This window comes from Myotis nattereri (genome assembly GCF_964212035.1).
Source record: "Myotis nattereri genome assembly, chromosome: 2".
NCBI classification, from domain to species: Eukaryota; Metazoa; Chordata; class Mammalia; order Chiroptera; family Vespertilionidae; genus Myotis; species Myotis nattereri.
Window position 1 is genome coordinate 139,000,847 of NC_138076.1, and position 22,320 is coordinate 139,023,166.

At 38.0% G+C, this 22,320-nt stretch overlaps 1 protein-coding gene across 1 annotated transcript in view; it reads right to left on the minus strand.

The window, feature by feature from the left end:
* ACSS3 (acyl-CoA synthetase short chain family member 3) overlaps positions 1-22,320 on the minus strand; it is a 151,329-nt gene that overhangs the window by 76,930 nt on the left and 52,079 nt on the right. The window contains exons 3-5 of the mRNA XM_081084176.1: positions 20,841-21,029; positions 15,059-15,193; positions 11,471-11,611 (exon numbers count right to left, since the gene is read on the minus strand). Coding sequence (XP_080940302.1) covers positions 11,471-11,611; positions 15,059-15,193; positions 20,841-21,029 — 465 coding nt within the window. The remainder of the gene's footprint in view (positions 1-11,470; positions 11,612-15,058; positions 15,194-20,840; positions 21,030-22,320) is intronic.

Here is a 22,320-nt window from a genome sequence, read left to right on the forward strand (position 1 = left end):
AGGCTGACAGATTTGCCTTATATTACATTTTGGGCAACAGGAGGGATTGAACCAGTTCCTAGCAGCTATTCACAACACTGAACATACGCAACTTCTATACAGAGTCATACTTGAAAACTGAGCAAAGTCTCATGATAAATAAGAACTGATGGTAAATTTAATAATCAATTTTGTTTATTCCTTCACTATAAAGATTAATCATCAATGGCTCAAAAAAAAGACCTGATATTAATATTTCGAGCAGGAAGTTGAATGCTTGCTAAGAAATATTCAATATTTCACTCAAATGCATTATGAAGCATTTTTAGTAGAGCAATAATAATTACTCTGTGCAGAAAATAATTATTTTACCCAAAGGGCACATGTGGTCCTAGCGTACCTAATTGCACCTCTCTGGCATAGTTCTGCGACTGTAACACACATACATAAATGAGTGGAATACAAAAGGAATTGACTTTCTGTCAGTTACTAAAATTTCTGCTCTCCTCGGGTACCACTAATAAAACATAGGTACCAAGCTGTGGAACACGTTTTATCTACCAGCAGCAACACCTGGTCTCTTAGCAAATATCACTTTGTTGACATTTGACAGCTACTTTTGGGGCTGTATGCCATAGTTAGCATGCAGCTGGCTCTCTTGATCACCTTGGGAGAATGAGAAATCCTAAGCATCTCCCCATGTAAACTGTGCAGCTCTTTCCCCAATTTATTCTGTATTATCTTTCATGTATTTTGCTAATTCCTTTGTCCTACTGAGAAGGTCGTTTCCTCTGGTTTACTAGCTTGATGAATTTGAAGGTAATCAACTTGCAAATGCTCTTTTCTAAAAATCTGTATTCATTTTGTGGAGAAAAAAGTGAACTTTTTCATAGAAAATATGTTATTCATACATTACAGTAGACAGTGATAATGTCAATAATGATTTCACTCAAAATGTTTTAGAATTTTCTCTACACCTCCTGTCTCTGCATTCAGAGCTCATTTTTATCAATAACTAAAAATATTATAATGGGTCAAATTTTAGATTATGTAATACAGAGGGTAAGGTAAATCAACCGGAAGTGATAAAAAGGAATTAAAGGCTTGGGATGACATAAATAAGTAGCAATTCATTTGGGAAGTTGAGAAGATAACTTAAAGGATAGGTTACAAAATTTCTATTTCTCTCTCAAGTGATTACTTTTTAAAGTATATTTACCAATGCTGCTCTGCCTGTAAGATGGTAGATATTTAATTCATTTGACCCCAAAAAAGTGAGGCTTAAAAATGAGATCATGCATGGTAAAGCATTTAAAATTGTAAAAGCAAAAATTTTAAATCATAAAAGCTAAAATCTTATTAACAAAATTATTTCCTTAGTTCTAGCAATTATTGATTTTTATTTCTCCCTGTGCTAAGCCCACCCAAAAGGCAGAAATGTCAAAATAATTAGATTACCTTCAAAGGTTCTCATTAAAAAACAATTAAAATGGAGCTAAAGGAGAGAGAAAACCCATATTTGTTTTTTATTGGTCTTTGATATCCACTTATTTTTATTTTGTTAAAGGATGAGTGAAATAATTTTCATCAAGCATCACTTTGCCATTCATTAATTTAGACTTTAGATCTGAAATTTGGTATTGCCTCCAAAATATTCAGATAATAGTTTGCAATTTTCTAAGTATTTAATATGGCGCAGAAAAAAAGAACTGCATCATTTCATATTCTCCATGTAGATCTTTTACAAGACATTTGAAAGTTAAAAAAATTAAAAGATTATGTTAAAAAAGAGTTCATTATAATGTTGCTATTAACATGTGACTAAAAAGAAAGTATTTTTTATTTCTTGTTTATAATCCTACTTTCCAGGTAATGATAATTAAAATGCAAAAGAGAAATCTTGTTGAGCCTTTGAAAACACATAAATTATATTTTTAAAAAATCATCATATCCTAAGTACACCAAATTGATCAAAAACTAAAAATGGAATCTGAACATATATTTGAAACCTGAGTATGAGGTAAAAATACTTATTTAATACCAATGCTTAACCCTGAAACATAAGCACACTGCATTTTACCCTTTTGAGTCCCTGTTATTACTTTTTTATGTACTTACACTCTATATTCCTTAAAAGTAAAGACAGTAGATGACCTAATATATTCTCAGAAAAGCTCTGTAACCTGCCAATGTACTGCTCTGTTTTCTGTGGAATTGGCCATTATACTTAGTCTTCTGCAGAACTTGAAAGACAGCCAGGTGGGAATAACACTCCATTCCACAAATAAAGACATAAAAATGAATTCTACCTCAGAAACAGGAAAGAAAACAATGAGAATGTGCTCTTTAAAAAAAAGAAAAGAAAAGAGCACAAAATCATAAAACCCACTTTCAATAGAAGGGCATTTTTAAAAATTCAATCTGTACAAATAAAATGAAAGGCTAACCATTAATTACCCAGGAATGGGACCAGAGAATTGTCACAGATGACTCCGTGCGATGCCCAGCTTAATGAGCTGTCTTTGAAGACAAGGACAGCCACAAATCATCATAAACAGGACCGATAAAGTAACACAGAAACCAGGTAAATATCAAGTGTTATGCAGTTTTGGTTGTTGCAAGTTAAAATAGTAAGAACAATATGGGTTGTTGCAGAAGAGGAAGGGAGACTGAGGTGTTTGATAAGAATAAGAGCTTGAAATTCTTCATCCTAAACATGTTTTTATTTTAATTTTTTTTATTTTTATTTTTTTAAATATATTTTATTGATTTTTTACAGAGAGGAAGGGAGAGAGATAGAGAGTTAGAAACATCGATGAGAGAGAAACATCGATCAGCTGCCTCCTTGCACATCTCCCACTGGGGATGTGCCCGCAACCCAGGTACATGCCCTTGACCGGAATCGAACCCGGAACCCTTGAGTCCGCAGGCTGATGCTCTATCCACTGAGCCAAACCGGTTTCGGCAACATGTTTTTAAATTGATCTATAAAAATAAGAGGAAAATCTTCAAATACTCAGGTAAGAGAATTCTGGAATATGTGACAAAACTTTGCTTCCTAAATTGAGCCCCTCTGCCACCCAACTCTGTGACAAAGGCTTATACAAGGAAAATGGACATGTTTACACACATGAGATATATATATTTATTCACACACACATATATGTAAATGTGTGTATCTATCTATACGTATTGTGTGTTTACATGTTTTACTTATGCATGTTTATATCCATTTCATATATATTAATTTCAGCCTGACAAGTTGGAAAACAAAATAAAGAAAGAAGAAATATTTTGCCTGAAGAAAGAAAACCCATCACTAAGCAATGGTTGAAGTCAGAAAATTGAGAAGAAAAAAGGTATGGTTCTGATAACTTACAAAAATCCAACACATCAACATTATTCTTTTCTTATAATGGCTAGGCAGATGATATTCCCTCTTCCTAGGGTAAGTCCCCACCCCCACCCCTCTTCTGAACTTGGTTAGCTCCTAGTTCATCACACAAGCCCTTAAAGCCCTTGCAAAAGTGCTGCCACCTCTGCTGGACGTTGTCCAGGATCCCACAGTAACCGCGTCCCATCCTCTTCCAGGGCCCCATGGCCTGCACACCTCCTCCGAGCCCTGACAGCCCGACCCGCGCTGGGTCTCCCCCAGGCTGGTGCTGCGAGGTGAAGCCTTTGCCTTTCAGCACAGTCTGGCATAGAATAGCACTTCAATACGTTTGTCCACAGACTAAATGACTGTACGTTAATTGAATGAGCCCATGTATGAAAAATCTCCTTAAAAATACTCTTCTTGGATCAGGGGAAACCTTTGAAACTTGTAGAACTTAGTGAAGCATATCAGTAGAAATGGAATGGTTCCATTTAGGAAATTCCATCAAACATAAAATCTCTTGCTACAAGCTCTGATGCTGCCTCTATGAGCAGTAGACATTTTTGTTGATCTGAACAACTGTGAGGTAATAGGCAACGAACGGTGTAACAAGTCCAGCATTTTAACTACAAGAACTGTAACACAGATAACAAACTTCACTGCTTTTATATTTTTTAATATATTTTTTATTGATTAAGATATTACATATGTGTCCTTGTCCCCACGTTACCCTCTACCCCCCCCCCCCCCGATCATGCCCTCACCCCCCGCCCCCCCGTTGTCCGTGTCCATTGGTTAGGCCTATATGCTTGCATATAAGTCCTTTGGTTGATCTTTACCCCTTACCCCTACCCTCCCCTACCTTCCCTCCAAGGCCCCACAGTCCAATCAATGCCTCTCCGTCTCTGGATCAGTCCTTGTTCATCAGTTTATGTTGTTCATTATATTCCACAAATGAGTGAGATCCTGTGGTATTTATCCGCTCTCCAGTTCCATCCATGCTGTGGCAAATGGTAAGAGTTCCTTTTTCTTCTTCCTCTTCTTAAAGAATACCTTTCAGCATTTCATATAATGCTGGTTTGGTGGTGATGAACTCCTTTAGCTTTTTCTTATCTGTGAAGCTCTTTATCTGACCTTCTATTCTGAATGATAGCTTTGCTGGATAAAGTAATCTTGGTTGCAGGTTCTTGCTACTCATCACTTTGAATATTTCTTGCCACTCTCTTCTGGCTTGCATGGTTTCTGTTGAGAAATCAGCTGACAGTTGTATGGGTACTCCTTTGTAGGTAACTGACTGTCTTTCTCTTGCTGCTTTTAAGATTCTCTCTTTATCTTTTGCTCTTGGCATTTTAATTATGATGTGTCTTGGTGTGGTCCTCTTTGGATTCCTTTTGTTTGGGGTTCTCTGCGCTTCCTGGACTTGTAAGTCTGTTTCTTTCACCAGGTAGGGGAAGTTTTCTGTCATTATTTCTTCAAAAAGGTTTTTAATATCTTGCCCTCTCTCTCCTTCTGGTACCCCTATAATTCTGATGTTGGTACGCTTGAAGTTGTCCCAGAGGTTCCTTACACTATCTTCATATTTTTGGAATCCCTTTTCTTTTTTCTTTTTCGGTTGGGTATTTTTTGTTTCTTTGTATTTCAAATCTTTGACTTGATTCTTGGGATCCTCTTGTCTGCTGTTGGATCTCTGTAAATTATTCTTTATTTCAGTCAGTGTATGCTTAATTTCTAGTTGGTCCTTTTTCATGTCCTCCATGGTCTCACTATACTTATTGAGGGATTCATTAAATTTATTGGCGGTTTCCATAAAATTCTTGAAAAACCTTATAAACGTGGCCTTGAACTCTATATCCAGTCGTTTGCTTTCCTCCATTTCTGCCATTTGTGACCTGTTTCTTTGTCTCCGCATTTTGGCTGCTTCCCTGTGTTGATAGAGTGGCCCTGTGCTCCAGGTGTCCTGTAGGGCCCAGTGGCTCAGCCTCCCCAGTTACCTGGGGTGGACACTCTTGGTGCACTCTTGGTGCCTTGGTTGTTGTAGGATCACTGGGAGGAATTGACCTCCAGTCCAATTGGCTGTGAGAATCAGCTGTGTCTGAAGTGGGAGAACTTCTGTGCTGAAGACACCCTTCTGGGGCAAGACTTGCTTCAGTGGGGCTTTGGTGCTCACTGAGTCTGCTCCCTGAGTGTGTCCCTTATGGATCTGAGGAGTTGCGATCTGGATGGTCCCCCTCTGACCACTGGGTACAGTGGCTCCTGGATCTAAGGAGGTGCTAATTCAGCCTCTGCCTGAGGCCACACAGCAGGAGCCACGAAGAGGCTCAGCTGTGAAGCAATGCAAGCCGCTGCGGGGCCTTGGGCCTTCTCTTGGAAGTTCCAGGGTCTGCCTGGCTGGACTGCAGTTAGGTACATTCACATGCAAAAGCCTCTGCCGCAGCCTGGTGGGGCGGGGTCTCAGGGAGTCAAAGGGCGGAGAAAGCAGCTATGGCTGATTCTCCTAAGGAGTCGCGTGTCTCAGTGACCCGATAATTGCTGCAAGCACCTCTGAGGGAAAGCCGCACTCAAGTTCGCCCACTGCCCGACAGTCCAGCTTCTCCCCGTATGAGTCCTGGGTCCCCAGAGACTTCCCGGAACCGGAGTTCAGAGCAGTCAGGAGCTTGTGATTCAAAAAGAACAGCCGCGTCCTCAGGTGCCACCCCCTTTCCGCGCGCGCGAGCCGCCGCAGTACCTCTGCACTTCACCTCCGCAGCTCCTCTGGCTCTCAGCGTGCTTTTCTTTCCTTCTAGTTGTAGAATTTACACTCAGCCAGGCTTCCTGTTGTTCTGGATGATGTCTGCTCTGTCCTTTGTGGTTTTTTTCAATTGTTGTGGGAAGCGGCAATTTCCCGGTGTTTATCTATGCCACCATCTTAGTTCCTCCCACTGCTTTTATATTTGACTTTTTAATTTTTCTTTTTTTTTGGGGGGGGGGGGTCGGGAATATGAATAAGTCCCTTAAGGTGCAGGAATAAAGTGACATAAGCTGTGTAAATGCACATCAGGGAGAAAGCCCTTATCTACACCTTCCTGGCATGCCTTCCTTTCAAGCTTCTCCTTTTGGTTTCTTTTCCCCTGTTCTCCTTTGGCACTGAACTTATTTTTCACTTTTTTTTTTTTTTTTTGCGGGGGGAGGTAGTGTATAGAATAGGTTTCACTATCCCTCTGTGATATCAAGCAAAAAGAAGATAAATATGACTGTCGCTAAATCTCTCACTTCCCAAAAGGCACCCCATCCAGATGAGGAATTCTTCTATCATGAAGCTCTTTGAAGTATCTTGAATGCTGGCAACCAAACCAAACAAAATAGAGGCCCACAAGACTGAGATGTATGCAAAGCAGCTCTGCTGTGGCTGCCGGAATATTCACAGCAGCTAACAGATTAACCTGTCATAGAACAACCTGACAAATCCAGGGCTGGCAGATGCAGAGATGCAAATATGCCCTAAATATAACTGCAAATTCTAACCAAAGAACAGACTGTCTTATGTGTATCTTATATGTGCCTAGGAGAAATGAGCATTTTTAAGCAGAATATTTTTATGGGCTAACATTATTTTTCCTTGTGAAGATTAAAGATTGAGAAATCAAACTAAATGATGACATAAAACTTATATCTAAATGCTGCATAATGAATGTGGGCTCATCTTTCCTGTACTTCTATTGAGAACCCAAATATTAAATTTTCAGATCCCATTAATCCTGATTATACATACCAAAAATGAAGTGAGAATCGTAAGAAGAAAAAGGATGCTGGGAGCTAACTGCAGGAGTAAGAGATCATTTAATAAATGATTTTTTTTTTTGCCCTAACCAGTTTGGCTCAGTGGATAGAGCATCAGCCTGCAGACTCAAGGGTCCCAGGTTCGATTCCAGTCAAGGGCATGTACCTTGGTTGCGGGCACATCCCCAGTAGGGAGTGTGCAGGAGGCAGCTGATCGATGTTTCTCTCTCATCGATGTTTCTGACTCTCTATCCCTCTCCCTTCCTCTCTGTAAAAAATCAATAAAATATAAAAAAAAAACTTTATAAAAAAAAGAAATGATTATTTTTATTGATTAAGGTATTACATATGTGTCCTTACCCCCTCATTGCCCTCCACACCCCCACTCATGCCCTCACCCCCCTGTTGTCGGTGTCCATTGGTTAGGCTTATATGCATGCATACAAGTCCTTTGGTTGATTTCTCCCCCTTAATCCCACCCTCCCCTCCCTTTCCTCTGAGGTTTGACAGTCTGATCAATGCTTCTCTGTCTCTGGATCTGTTTTTGTTCATCAGTTTATGTTGTTCATTATATTCCATAAATGATCAAGATCATGTGACATTTATCTTTAAGAAATGATTTTTTGGCAATGTATAATCTCAAGGCATTTGAAATTCTAAAGTTCATTAAAGAGATGAGAGAAGTATTTCTGAGTGATCTTGAGAGATGATTATTTTCTCTTGCCATCCTACACATCCGACTTTCCAAAATCTACCTACTCCCATGATGTAAACACCAGACTTCATACTGGTGACCCACAAGGGTCTATCTACAAACTCAGATGTATTTCTTAGACTCAGATCTTCACCTCCAACTATTGACTAGGCATCTTCATGTTAAAAATGACACATCGCACTCAATATGTTAAAAAACAACAACAACAAACCCTCTCCAGCCCTAATCCATTCTCCTGTGTTTCTAGCTCAGGAAATGTTCAAAAGTTATCCCATGTTCTCAGGTTCAAAGTCTTGGACTTCTCCTCTGCACCAGTCCTATACTTGAACCAAATTTGATCCCTCCTTATTAAGTGAGCTGTCCTAAGTAAAGTCCTAAAGTTTAGGACCTAACAAAATTAGTCCTATTAGTTTAGGATCTAATAAAACAACCTGGAATTTCTTTGCCTCTGTTGTTTATATGTGCTTATATTTCCAATAAAATGTTGCAAGGATTACCTTCCTTCATGTTTTTTCTCCTGCTTAAAAAATATTAGTGCCCTCCATTCCTTACATACAGAATATGAACCCTTCTTACTTAGGGTGCTTGGCTCTCACCTATATATCTAGCCATTTCTTCTTCCCTTGCACTGCCGGCACTATCCATCCTGAAAGCTCCCTTACACACTCCTGCCTTTGCTTCTGCTGGTCCACTCTGCCTGGGATGCCCTCCTCGCTGTGATGTCACTCTCTGAAGTTCTATTCATCCTTCCAGTGTCACCTCATCAAGAGCTTTCTCTGATAGAAATGTACTCCCACTTCTCCATCACTCTGGCCCCTTACCCCACTTTATTTTTCTTCATAATACTTATATTGCAGAGCTCTTTGTTTAGTGCCTGTGTCCCAGTTAGAGAATATAAACTTCTAAAAGGAGAGTCAAACACCTATGTGTGTGTTCAATAATATTTGATGAATAAATTGAAGGTAATCTTTCAGATACCATTGAATTTCATCTTTTATTGGAAAGAAACAGCATTGTCCTCTCAGAGCAAGAGCACCATTCAGCTCTGGCTGAGTAGCTCAGTTGGTCAGAGTATCGTCCCAATATGCCCAGGTGGTGAGTTTGATCCCTGGTCAGGGCACATACAAGAATTAACAAATCCTATATAATAATAGGCTAATATGCAAATTGACTGAACGGTGGAACGACCGGTTGCTATCACGCACACTGACCACCAGGGGGCAGGTGCTCAATGCAGGAGCTGTCCCCTGGTGGTCAGTGCCCTCCTACTGGGGAAGCGCTGCTTAGCCAGAAGGCTCACGGCTGGCGAGCTCAGCTGCAGTGGCAGGAGCTTCTCCCTCTTCCGCGGCAGCGCTAAGGATGTCCAACTGACAACTTAGGCTGTCATTCGGACATCCCCCGAGGATTCCCAGACTGCGAACGGGTGCAGGCTGGGCTGAGGTACCCCGCCACACACACTCCCCAGTGCAAGAATTTCGTGCACCGGGCCTCTAGTGAATGTATAAATAAGTGGAATAACAAATTGATGTTTCTCTCTCTCTCACTCCCTCTTTCTCTAAAAAAATAAATGTAGTTCTTTTAAAAAAATACAGTTTATCTTGCATTATCTGTGTGTATATATATTTTTCAACCCCACTAGACTGAAGGGGCTGTGGTTTACTCATATTTTTATCTCTCTGAGTCCAGAATGAAAACTCAATGAATGTATATTGAATTGTGTTAAATTCAATGTGACTAAAGATCACCAAACAATTAAAGCCTTTGCTAATCACTGAAACAGACTATCTTCATTATGGCACAATAGGATAAATGAGAATAATTAGAACTTCAAATGATTTTCAGTTTGAGCATCTAGAAATCTAGAAGAGAAATTCTTGACCCAGAGCTACCACGTGTTATGTAATGCTCTCTATATTGTTTTCCTTTCTTTCTAATACACTGGATGAGTCCATTTTGAGTTTCTAAGTTCTTCTTGGGATCCTCCCACAAAGATCCCCATGCAGGCCACAGTGAGTTTCAGACTAATTTAAAATAGTGAGGTGATACAAATGCTCTTATAAGATTTCTTCAGGCTTTTATTTTATTTATTTTTAAAAAATATGTTCCTATTGTTTCAGAGAGAGGAAGGTAGAAGGAGAGAGAGTATTAGAAACATCAATGATAAGAGAGAATCATCCATCGGCTGCCTTCTGCACACACCCTCCTGTGGCTTTTAAGGAGCTAAAATGACTTTCTGTTTATTTTTATTTTGTTTTTGGTTAGGTTTTCAAGGTCAGGGGGTTCCTTTCATGTTGAAAATTTTATATTAGATTAAAACTTGCCTTTGTTTTACAGCCAAGCGTTCAGTTGGACTCTATGTGACTGGCACATAATGTAAAATTGCAAAAAGTGGAGGGTAAGGATTTGGTCCAGCAGATCACTTGAACAAGCCTTAAGAGTCTTCAGTATAACAAATATTTATTTTTCTAATGACCAAAGTTGTTTTCCAAAAGAATGCTAAGGCTTTGATTCTACAAGACACAAATAACTTTATGTGTATGCCTTTATTTATTTATTTATGCACTCAACAGACATTTATAAGCACCAACTACACACAAAGCACACAATGATAGACTAAAATGTCATAAAACATGGTCTCTCTCCTCAGCAAGATTATATTCCCCTACCAACTGTTATCTTATTCACAGCAAGTGAGTTTATATGGAACATCTTAATTTCCCTTTTTTAAGATTATTAGCCATTTATGTTTTTATAACTCTGATGCTATAGAGAACTAATATTAACCAAAAGGCCACTGTATTCTCAGATATGAGCAATTGTGAACATCCCTTACCCCACTAAAATTCTATGACTCAATGAATGTTGAACCCTCTAATAAAGATGAATAGAAAGATGATATTGCAAGCCGTTATGAGGTTGTATAAAGAAACAGTATTGTTTGGCAATACTAGGCAGAAGTGGAATTTGTTATCTGACATCTTCATAAATATTGATGCTTTTAACTTTGTTTTGTGAAGACACCTTTCACAGTAAGCAGATTTAAAAATTCTGAGTGTCTTCAGTACTAAAAATCAAAGGGTTCAATACTCAGGATAAATTGCTTGTTGTTCAAACTCTCTAGACCAATTCTTGCACTTGTATTTATAACAAAGAATTACACTCCCTTAGATCAAAAATCAATCCCATACTGTATAAAAGTTATACCTAAATTTAAAAAATAGTTCACTGAAACTATATTTTTATAAAATTCTATTAAACCAATTGCTATTCAGTCAAACCCCTATTAATGTTAATAGCTTAAGCAATTATATATTGCTGATATAACTGAAGAGTTTGGAAAAAATTGGGACAGAATCCTTGACCTTAAATATAATTCATACTAGAGGCCCAGTGCACTAATTCATGCACAGGTAGGGTCCGGCCAGCCCGCCCCCTAGTCAAACTCCTGGTTGAGGGGACAATTTGCATATTAACCTTTTATTATATAGGATTTTTCTGTTTTTAAATACAACATTTCTTTAAACTATAAAGTACCTAAGTCTAAACCTCAAGGTATAGTCTGCAAGCATTGTCAGCTAGTAAACAAATATTTTCTGTGCAAAAGAACTCTGCCACTGTATACTTATCCCTAAGAGAGTGAATACCTTCGGCAAACCTGTTGTTCCAGATGTGTAAAGAATATATAGTGGATGTTCCGAAAGAACAGGAACACAATCGTGTGACTGTGCTTTTGCCATCTCTTCATCCCAATCAAGGTCACGACCTGGAGCCAAAGGAACTGTCTCCTACGGAGCAAAAAATTGTGAACAGGCATTGAACAAAGATTAAAATCAGAGAACAATGTTAGTCTGAGCATCTGACTTACAATCTAGGCTGTCTACATAGCACTAAATATCAGATTTATAAACATCTCAGGTAAATGTTCATAAAAAGTCCAACAGTTGCCATTGGCTTTGAATCTGGGGCTAACCTTAAGAAACTCAATGTGATGCAGTCATGTTTTCATCAACAAAGCTTAACAACTAACAGAGGTTCATGTTTTCATAAATGTGTTTTTACTATTAACTTTATAAACTAATTTCTATTTTTGTAACCAATTTCTTTTCCTTTGGAACTATCATCTTTACAATCAAATGTCAACTAACCCATTAAGATTTCTCTTTATACAAGGGTCATTTAGGAATAATATTGTGGCTGTCTTTCAAAATGAGAGAATATTAAATCCTTTTTAAGGGCAGGGGGAAAATCTACTTTTGCTTTTAAAAGAAGAAAAGTCAGTTTTGAAAATTAAAGGGGGTATGTGACATATCTAAAATGCTATGCAAGTTTCCCTCCATCTATGTCATTGATTCACTTGGTAGAAATGTTTGAGTTTTTCTTTTTGTTCTTACAACCAAGCTCTGTGTTGTAAACTTTATGATATCAGAGTCATGAGTTAGACACATATACCTTAAAAGAAGGTAGGCAGACCTCTTCACAACTTGTGCTAGTGAAATAGGCCAGACAGGTGAAGAGTAAGGAAGTGGCTTATGGAAAAATTACCCTCGTGGAGAGTTACATCTATTTAAGTAGAGTTAAGACCCAGCACATGTCGAGTTATTTTCTGAAATGATAACTAAACTCAAGATCAGGAAGCTTACAGTTGGTAAACTTGTTAGTCTAGGCACAAGGCAAGGCTACACATTCCTTGGTGAAAGTTAGTAAGATCTGCCTAGAATATATATAGTAATCATCATTCATCAAGGTGAAGCTAAACCCAGAGACTATGAGAGATTTAGAAGAGCCAGGCCATTTCTGTTTTGGAGGGCTCCTTAGTGTATTCATCAGGGTTGTTAAATTGGTCATATTTTTAAATGCAAACATTTACGAATTAACACTTCAATATAACATCACAATTGCAATGCCTATATGAATAAGTACACTGGTAAATAACAATTTGAATTGACTTCCATGAAGGTGAAGTTTTAGGCACCTCCAGCCTCACTTTGAAAAACCCTAGTATGCCACTTAGATAAGTGAAAATAGTTAACAGTGACCAAATTGTATATTTTTTCATTTGTTTTTATGCATCAAACATAACAAATTTCAAATTGTCAAGCCTTTGACATCATATTACAGAACTTTAAAAAAAATCACAGTGCACAATTAAAAATGCCAACTGAGTCATCACAAAAATAATTATAAATCAAGTGAAATGAGGACTTGAATGAGTGGTTGTTTTTCAGGCTAAGGACCACAGGCATGTGTGTAAAATAGATATGATAAAAGGAAGAGAGGAAAAATTCAACACTAGCTTTTACAGATATACATTTACCTCTATACACAAGGCCTTCTTAGTTGTTAACATTCATAAAAGGCAATAATTGGGACAACAGTAGAGCTGACTGCTAGTATATTCTTTTAATTTGCTTTCCTGAGGCTTAGGAGGGTCAGCCAGGTTTTTATCTCCTCTGGCAAAAAAGCAAATCTGGTTAATGAAAGACTCCACTAAGCTTCAATTTGTGTCTCCCTAAAGTCAAAGTAAAGCCAGTCCATTGGGCTTAATTACTGCCTGCATAGCAGTTCTAATATGAAGAACAAGAGACATCCAAAGCCTTCATCTAAAATAAAGACATGTCAAAATTGAAAGAGGGGTCTTTAAAAAAAGGGAGAGGAAGAGAAAGGGAGACAGTTATGTATGGGAGGGGGAGAGGAAGAATGTATCTCTACTCATTAAGAGGAAAGAGATTTGCACTAGAAAAATCTGGTGTGTTATAAAGTAAAAGAAATATGTTGGTTAAAAGTTATTTAACTGGAATTCAAATCTTGACTCCACCACCTTACTAGGTATGACTTTGGGCTATGATTTCTCCACGACTCACTTTCTTCATCTGCTACATGAGGCTAGTAATAGCATTTGTGAGTTTGTGAGAATTAAATAAGAAGTATTTGAAAGTACTCAGCATCAGACCTGGCATAAGTTCTTTATAAATTCTACATGAATTCATACATGTGTGAATAGCACACACATACCCACATAAATGCTTGTGTGTGTGTGTGTGTGTGTGTGTGTATGCTCCTTCCCTTCTCTAATCTTCTCTCATCCAAAGACTTCTTTATTGTTGACACTGCATTCCCTGATTTAGACCAACAAACCTTTTTTAAAAATATGCTTGAGGTCATCTGAAAGAAACTTAAAATTCTTCTTTGACACAATAAGAATATTAAAATCATTGAGTGCAGCAATTCATGAGCCACCGACAACTAAAACTTTACACAGGAATGTAATGTGGTGAAGAGAATTGCTAGGTGGTAATCAAAATGACACAATTTTTACTGCTTTCTGTTCTTACATCTTATCATTTAAGCATTTTTTGCAGATAAGCTCTCAAGAGTTCCACAAAATTATACATGATCAATTCCACTCTAGCAATTTTTCGTATGCAAAAAAATTTAATCTGCTAGAAACCCAAGTTGGTCCTACTGTAAATACCTGAATATGTACTTGAATGCAAAAAGAAGGTCCAATTTACTAGGAAAAGCAATTGCAATATATATTCATTGATGTGTTATACTGCTTTTTTTTTTCCTTCATGGATCACAGAATAAGGTATCTTTTTAGAATATTCAAATATTGTTTTCCTAAATATAATTTTTACTTCTGAACTAAATACCTTTCTAATGTTTTAAAAAATAATTTACATACAAAATGATCATACCTATCCACAAGGCAGGATAGCTCAGGATAGGCAGGCAGTCAGAGTGCATGCATTCAGGTCATGACCCTGACACTAGCTGGGTATGTTTCTCTCTCTTCATCCAATTCCTTTTCTTTAAAATAAGAATAATGCTATCACCTAGTCCTAGGTCACAGTTACCCAGAGGATTTTTTAAATGATTCACTAGTAGAGTGTCTTAAAAATCATATGGTAGGCAGTCAGTAAGTGTTACTAGAACTATTATTATGGCTATAATTTATATTAACAAATGATATCTCAGTAGACTATACAATCAATTCAATAATAATATAGCTATTTCTGTGTTTTCATCATTTTATTTTAAGCTAGTTTGTTTTTTTATAAAGAGAGAAAGTATCACTCATATCTAATATCTTTTTTTTGCCAAAAGTAGAAAGTATATTCAGGAAGTATATTTAATAGTTCATAAATTAAAGGGTTTGTATGAAATGATGAAAACAAGAATCATCCTTAGCACTTGTTATAAGCAAGAACCAAATTCAATATTCAGATTACCATATTTGGACGATTATAAATGAGAACTTTATCTGGTTTGTGTTGTCCAATTCTCAGCGCTTCTTCTAGAAGTGGCATATATTCTACCTTCCTTCCAGGTTCAATGCCAAAGGATGCTGTAACCACCACCTTGGGCTACAATTAAAAATAAAAATAAAAAACGAGAAAGCTTAATAACCCTAATTAAGGTGATCACAGTATTTCAGGTGCAGGCAAGCAGTTTAACATTGCTAAAGAAATGCTTGAATAATTTTGTTCTCTATTGACTAAATAAATGACCTAAAAACCAATAAGCCCTTTTTAAATGTTATAAACCTAACCACTTCCACATAAATCTCACTTACCTGTTCAAAATTACACGTCAACATGCTTTCAGCTACTAAGTATGAGCTGCAAAAATGCTTTCCAAAGAAGCCATCAGGCCAGTGGATTTGCCATGAACCGGTAAAATGCAAGCTTAGGGTCCCCTCACTTGCAGAGGCCCCATAACAGTTGGCTGTTGCTAAAGTTGGAGCATTTTCTTAGGTGGAGGGGGTAGGAGTGGGGGGGCAGCCCAGTTGCTATCAGGAAGTATTTTTAACTGGTTTTGTTTTGTTTTTATGTAAGCATCTCTGCTTAAATGCCTAGAGACCACCGAAGGAAGGAAACCAAATCTCTGATAATTCCTTTATGATTCTTTTTCTCATTCTAAATACATACTCATTTTCTATAAATATTTGTAATTTTGTTGTATTGTTTTCTTCAAAGAGCCCCCAAATGATTTAGGCTTCAACCCCACAAAGCCGGATCTTGCCTCTGTCATTAAGACACACGCGACACTTTTCTTTACCTGACAACTTGCTAGTTATTGAAGATGTACATAGGTGGAGCCAATAGGCATGCCTGGAAGAGGCCGAAGTTAGGTGAATCTCCCTCCCTCAGTACACTCTGGGCAAGCCTCAGATGTCCGACTATGTCAGTGTTCCTTCATCCCCACCACTGGACAGGAAGCTCTCCCAGGCCACATGTAGGTCCCTTACACCTCCTTGTCTGCTATGTCTGGCACAATGCTTGCCATACCATAAGCTCTGAATAAATATTTGTGGAGCTGAACCAAAACTCTCCTTAATTTACAAAAACAAACACGTCATTATTCTTTTACATACACTATTTCTTCACCAAGAAATCCAAAGCAAACAGATAATAAGTTATTCAGGAGACAGATAATCAATCGGAGATAGTGAACCTATTCCTGAATTCTAATTTCTGGTTACAACACAGTTCATCTAGAGAAGGTTTATATTATGCCCAATATATGCATATACAGTACTTTCTGCTTTTTGAATATCATTTAATATTCACAGAGCTGAGGCTGCGTGCAGTTACATAGCTTGCCCCAGGTTATAAGTGGTGAAATGAGAGAGAGGCCCATTCTGTCTGATTACGGAAATATTCTCTTTTTGCTACATCAAGCTGCCTTTAAAAGGAAAAAAAAAGTAAGTCTTATTTCCTTTTATTATATTTTTAAAGGTCAGACATTTGAGTATAATTCATATTTTAATATCTTTACTACTTACAAAAGTAACTCCAGATAACATTCCCTAAGATTAGAATTCTGAATAAATAAAAATTACACATCAAATTAAAAACATCTAGAATATATCAAAACTTGAATAATTTAATAAAGTCAAAATTAGACTCTCCCTCTACAAAAATAATTCGTTTTTACATTTCTATTAGTCTTTTATTGGAAGTTTTGAGACAGGATAGTAAGAAACTAAGAAAATTCCTTGGCAAGTGGAATGGGGAAACTGAGACATACAGCTGAACAACTGGACGAGCAATTTACAGGCAGATAATAAATTGCCAGGGCAGACTTCCCTCAGTCCTGGTCCCTCTTTAGTGACATTCTTTGAAGGTGAAACTGACCAGAGAATAACCCTGATACACTCGTTTTGATGAATCAGCATATTAAAGGACACATCTGGAAAGCTGATGAATAGTCTACTGAGATCCTCACTTTGAGAGCTCCCCTACAATTCCAGTCTTTAGGAGGCAGATTAAACAAACTTTAATACAAGGGGCCCAGTGGGCACTTGCTCTCTTGAACATGGTTGCACCTTCTCTTCGGCATGTATCTTTGCTTTCTCTCTCCTAAGCGCGAAGGGTCCCCATGAGACTTGCAAGCAGGGAAGCAGTGGGCAGTGGCAGCTTGTCCCGGGCTAATCCCCTGAACCCATCTCCAAGGGCCCTCTTTCTGCCTCTGTTATTTGTTCCCTGAGGCCACACTTCTGCCTCTGTGACTTTCTTTCTAAAAGGCCAAGGCATCTCTCTGAGCAACCCGCTCTAATCTTCTCTTCCAGGATACTTTTGCTTTGCATGCTAAATGAACTTCCTCCTGCACTTGAGTTCTTGGTTCTGAATTCTTTCTTTGCCAAACTCAAGAACTGAGAGCCACTAACAGTTTTATTTGGTCTTGACTGACTTATTGCAATATATTCTTACCATCTTCTGTTTAAAATATAACTTTTTCTTCAGCCTATTTATTTGAAAATCATGACATCAAAATCATCCCTGATTTCAACTACTAATTGTATCAAAATACCTCAGATATACATCTCTATCTCCATCTTCTTGCTTTTAATTTGACATGATTAAAAGTCTTGCCCATTGCCGAAACCGGTTTGGCTCAGTGGATAGAGCGTCGGCCTGCGGACTGAAAGGTCCCGGGTTCGATTCCGGTCAAGGGCATGTGCCTGCATTGCGGGTACATCCCCAGTAGGAGGTGTGCAGGAGGCGGCTGATCGATGTTTCTCTCTCATCGATGTTTCTAACTCTCTCTCTCTTTCCCTTCCTCTCTGTAAAAAATCAATAAAATATATTTAAAAAAAAAAAAAAGTCTTGCCCATAGCCCTGACCGGTTTGGCTCAGTGGATAGAGTGTCGGCCTACGGACTGAAGGGTCCCAGGTTCGATTCTGGTCAAGGGCATGTGCCTTGGCTGCGGGTACATCCCCAGTAGGGGGATGTGCAGGAGGCAGCTGATCGATGTTTCTCTCTCATCGATGTTTCTAACTCTCTATTCCTCTCCCTTCCTCTCTGTAAAAAAAATCAATAAAATATTTTTAAAAAAAGTCTTGCCCATAAAATAATGCATTTATTGCATAAAATTCTTAAAATGTGGTGTGTGTGTGTGTGTGTGTGTGTGTGTGTGTGAGAGAGAGATAACAACTCCTCCACTGGTACAGCATACATTTTATAAATACTTATTTTTTTATACATCTCAATTTCCACACATCATATGAAATTTTACAAGAAGGAAAGAATACATCTCATACCTTTATCCAAATGGTGTTTAGACTTCTGCAGGTAAAAAACTGGAGTCTATACCTTCCTCAGAGAGGTCCCCACTGCCCACTGATTTGCAGGTCAGTGCTTGACTTATATTTCCCTCTAGATTTCCCTTCATAAGCACTAACTCAACATGTTTAAAAAAGAGAGAGAGAAAGAGAAATCCAGCCAGTTAATCCACAAACCAGCTTCTAGTTCTAATAAATGATCTGTTCCAAATGAAGTCAGACATGCAAAACTTCACTGTATGCCTAGCACTCAGGGGGCCTTCAATACACAGGGTGTCCTCAAAGTGTATACAGACTTTGAATAATTATAAAGGCAGTAGTTATTAAAAGACATTTAATTTTCAAAATGTAATAGAATCTACAGACATTGTGTGTATACACTAGTTTCCTTCCTTGTTAAGAATGTCTCATCTTGGGCTTATAAAACTCTAAGGCAGTGGTTCTCAACCTTCCTAATGCCGCGACCCTTTAATACAGTTCCTCATGTTGTGGTGACCCCCAATTCCATAAAGTTATTTTCGCTGTTACTTCATAACTGTAATTTTGCTACTGTTATGAATCGTAATGTAAATATCTGATATGCAGGATGTATTTTCATTGTTACAAATTGAATATAATTAAAGCATAGTGATTAATCACAAAAACAATAAGTAATTACATATGTGTTTTCCGATGGTCTTAGGCGACCCCTGTGAAAGGGGCATTTGACCCCCCAAAGGGGTCGCGACCCACAGGTTGAGAACCGCTGTTCTAAGGTAAATCATCTTTTACTCTTTATTTTAAAAAATAGTTTATTGGTTTTTAGAGAGAGAGGAAGGGAGAGGGAAAGAGTGAAACATCTATATGAGAGTGAAACAACAATCTGTCGTCTCCCACACACCCCACACTGGAGATGGAGTCCAAAACCTGGGCATGCACCCTTGACCAGGAATGGCACTGACAACCTCCTTGTGCACGGGGCAATGCCCAAGCAACGGAGCCACATGCGCCAGGGCAATCATCTCTTAGTCGTATAACAAACAGCCTTCCTTTCTTCATCTCCCCACTGCCATTATGCTCCTGTACATCGCCCATTGCTTCACAAACAGACCACCTACCAAAGGTTTTTATTCCAGCCTCTCACCTCTATCCCACTCATCATATGGAAAGACTTGTCTCCTCTTAACGTTGCTTAAAACAGGACACTTGTCTGCTCAAAACCTTTGACTGGACAAGGTCTACAGGATCCAGTTCAGACAGAAACTGCCTTTGCAAGGTCACCTCTGTCCCTCTTCAGTCACACTGGTCTATTCACTAGCCTCCAAATGAATTTTACGCTTTCTTACCTCTAATGCTAGACTTATATTGTTTTTCTCTCCTTTTGGATCCCATGAGGTCATTCTCTTCAACTAGCTGAATTTTAGCCAAGATCTAAGTACAATCTCACTTCCTTTGACCACCCAACTAAAAGAAATCTCACTTCTTTGACCATCCAACTGAAAGAAAGAAATCAGGGGTCTGCAAACTATGGTTGAGAGCCACACCTTGCCCACTGCTATGAGTTTTTCTACGTAGCATCTAAGACTGCTTTTGTGCTACAACAGAAGTGCTCAGTAGTTGCAACAGAAACCACATGACCCACATGCTTAAAATGTTTACTATCTGTAACATACAAAAAAAAATTTCTGATCAATGCTCTCAATCAGTGGTTCTCAACCTTCTGGCCCTTTAAACACAGTTCCTCATGTTGTGACCCAACCATAAAATTATTTTCGTTGCTACTTCATAACTGTAATGTTGCTACTGTTATGAATCGTAATGTAAATACCTGGTATGCAGGATGGTCTTAGGTGACCCCTGTGAAAGGGTCGTTCGACCGCCAAAGGAGTCGCGACCCACAGGTTGAGAACCACTACTCTAAATTAATAAAATAATAATAGCTAGGTTTATTTTATGAGTCCTCTATGTCAGGAACCCTTATCAAGTTTATTTAGCATCCAATTTAAACTTGCCACTCTACTCCTCACTGACACCCTCTCTTATCCTCCGTGCTGCCCCACCATTTCTGGAAGCATAGAGTATAAAACTAGTTATGTGTCCCCACCATTGGATAAGTATCATTTATTACCCTGCTCCAAGCATAGTACCAAGCACATAGTGGGAGCTTAATAAATATATGTTGAATAAATTAGTTATTAGTTATTTTACTTGTCTTATACACTCAAATATATGTCACACTAACTTATATTTTATATTCCTCACTGCACCTAAGCAAGATGCCTTTCATGTACTATTGACACAAAAATAAAATTTCAATTAACAGATATATTCCAAAGAAAAAGTAAACTTTAGGGTATCCTGTATTAAAGGAGGATTTAATAAGTACAGATCACTCTTGAATGATTCATCCGCAGATATGGCTGTCCTATACACACTACTGCCTGATTTCTCCAAATAAAGCACTTACCTTTGCATGATCAATGCGGGTACTTAGCTCTTTGGATGCAAATCCCCCAAATATGAGACTGTGGATGGCTCCTATCCGGGCGCACGCCAGCATCGTATATATTGCCTGAGGGATCATGGGCATGTAGATAACCACAGTGTCACCTTTCTGGACACCATGCTTGACCAAAACACCAGCCAGTTTAGAGACCTGTAACACAATCATTAGATCAGCGAAGTGTTTTCTGTGTTCTTTTACTAAAAAGTTAAGTAGGAAACACAAGAAGATGATCGCCCTCTTGTTAGTGAATTAAAGAAGCCTGAGATCCATATTTGATGCTGCTGCTGATGATGATGATGGTTTAGATAGTGACAATAATAACAGACATCTGTGTTATAACAATTGACTACAAACCAGCTTACTATTATTAGACCATATGAACTTCATGGCTTAAATGGCTTAATTATTCATATAACAACATGTTTTCTGAGAAACTATTACATGTCATATGTTGTATGCAGAGTTGGGAACATGACATTAAAAAGCAAAGACAAATTTGTTCTGGTGGAGCTTTTATTCTAAAGGTAAATCAGTCACATGAATAGAAAATTGAAATGATTATAGATTTAGATATATGTTGGGTTAACTGTTGAAGAAAACAAGTATGTTTCATATGTTTTATGAAAGAAAACAAATCACTTATACACTTATAAGGTAAAAAGACAACGTACATTATTATTATTATTTCTATTTTAAAGATAAGGTAACTGAGGCTCGGAGATAATAAATAGCTAATCAGAGGTGAGAGAGCTGGAAGCTGGTGTAGCCAAGATATCATCACAGTTCTTTTGACTTCATGCTCTTTGCCTCAAGTCAATTATTTTTCTTCATAGTTTTTATGCTAATTATCTATACAAAGTGACTGCCCTCTGTATTGAGACCAAATATACAAATGTCTTTATTCTCTTAACATGTGTTTTTGCAATTTCTAGTAATAAAAACAAAACAGATCATAAGTCCATACATGATATAACCTTACCCTGGGCAATTACCTCCTGTGGGAGGTATGCCCAGACCTAATAGAATAAGACATTCACCATTTCTTCATTTTAAAAATATATATTGAGTACCTATATATGCCAGACACTGTTTTTTGAAACATTAGTAATCAAAATTAGATAAAGGTCTCTATCCTCAGAGTGCTTATGTTTTAGCAAAATAAATATTTATAATAAACATAAGTAAATTATGCATTATGTTAAAGGTAATCAGTGGTATTGAGTAGAGGGGAGTAGAGCAAAGTAGAGGGGATTGGAAGTGCAGGGGGGGAAATTCTCAATGGGACAAACAGAACAGACCTCACTAAGAAAGTGACATTTTGGCCAAGACATGTGGCAGGTTGAGAATAAGTGAATCTGTAAATCTACTATTTCAGGCAGAAAGAATACCAGTACAAAGGTGTCAGGGTGGTCAGATGTAATGACAAAAAGGAACAGCAGGG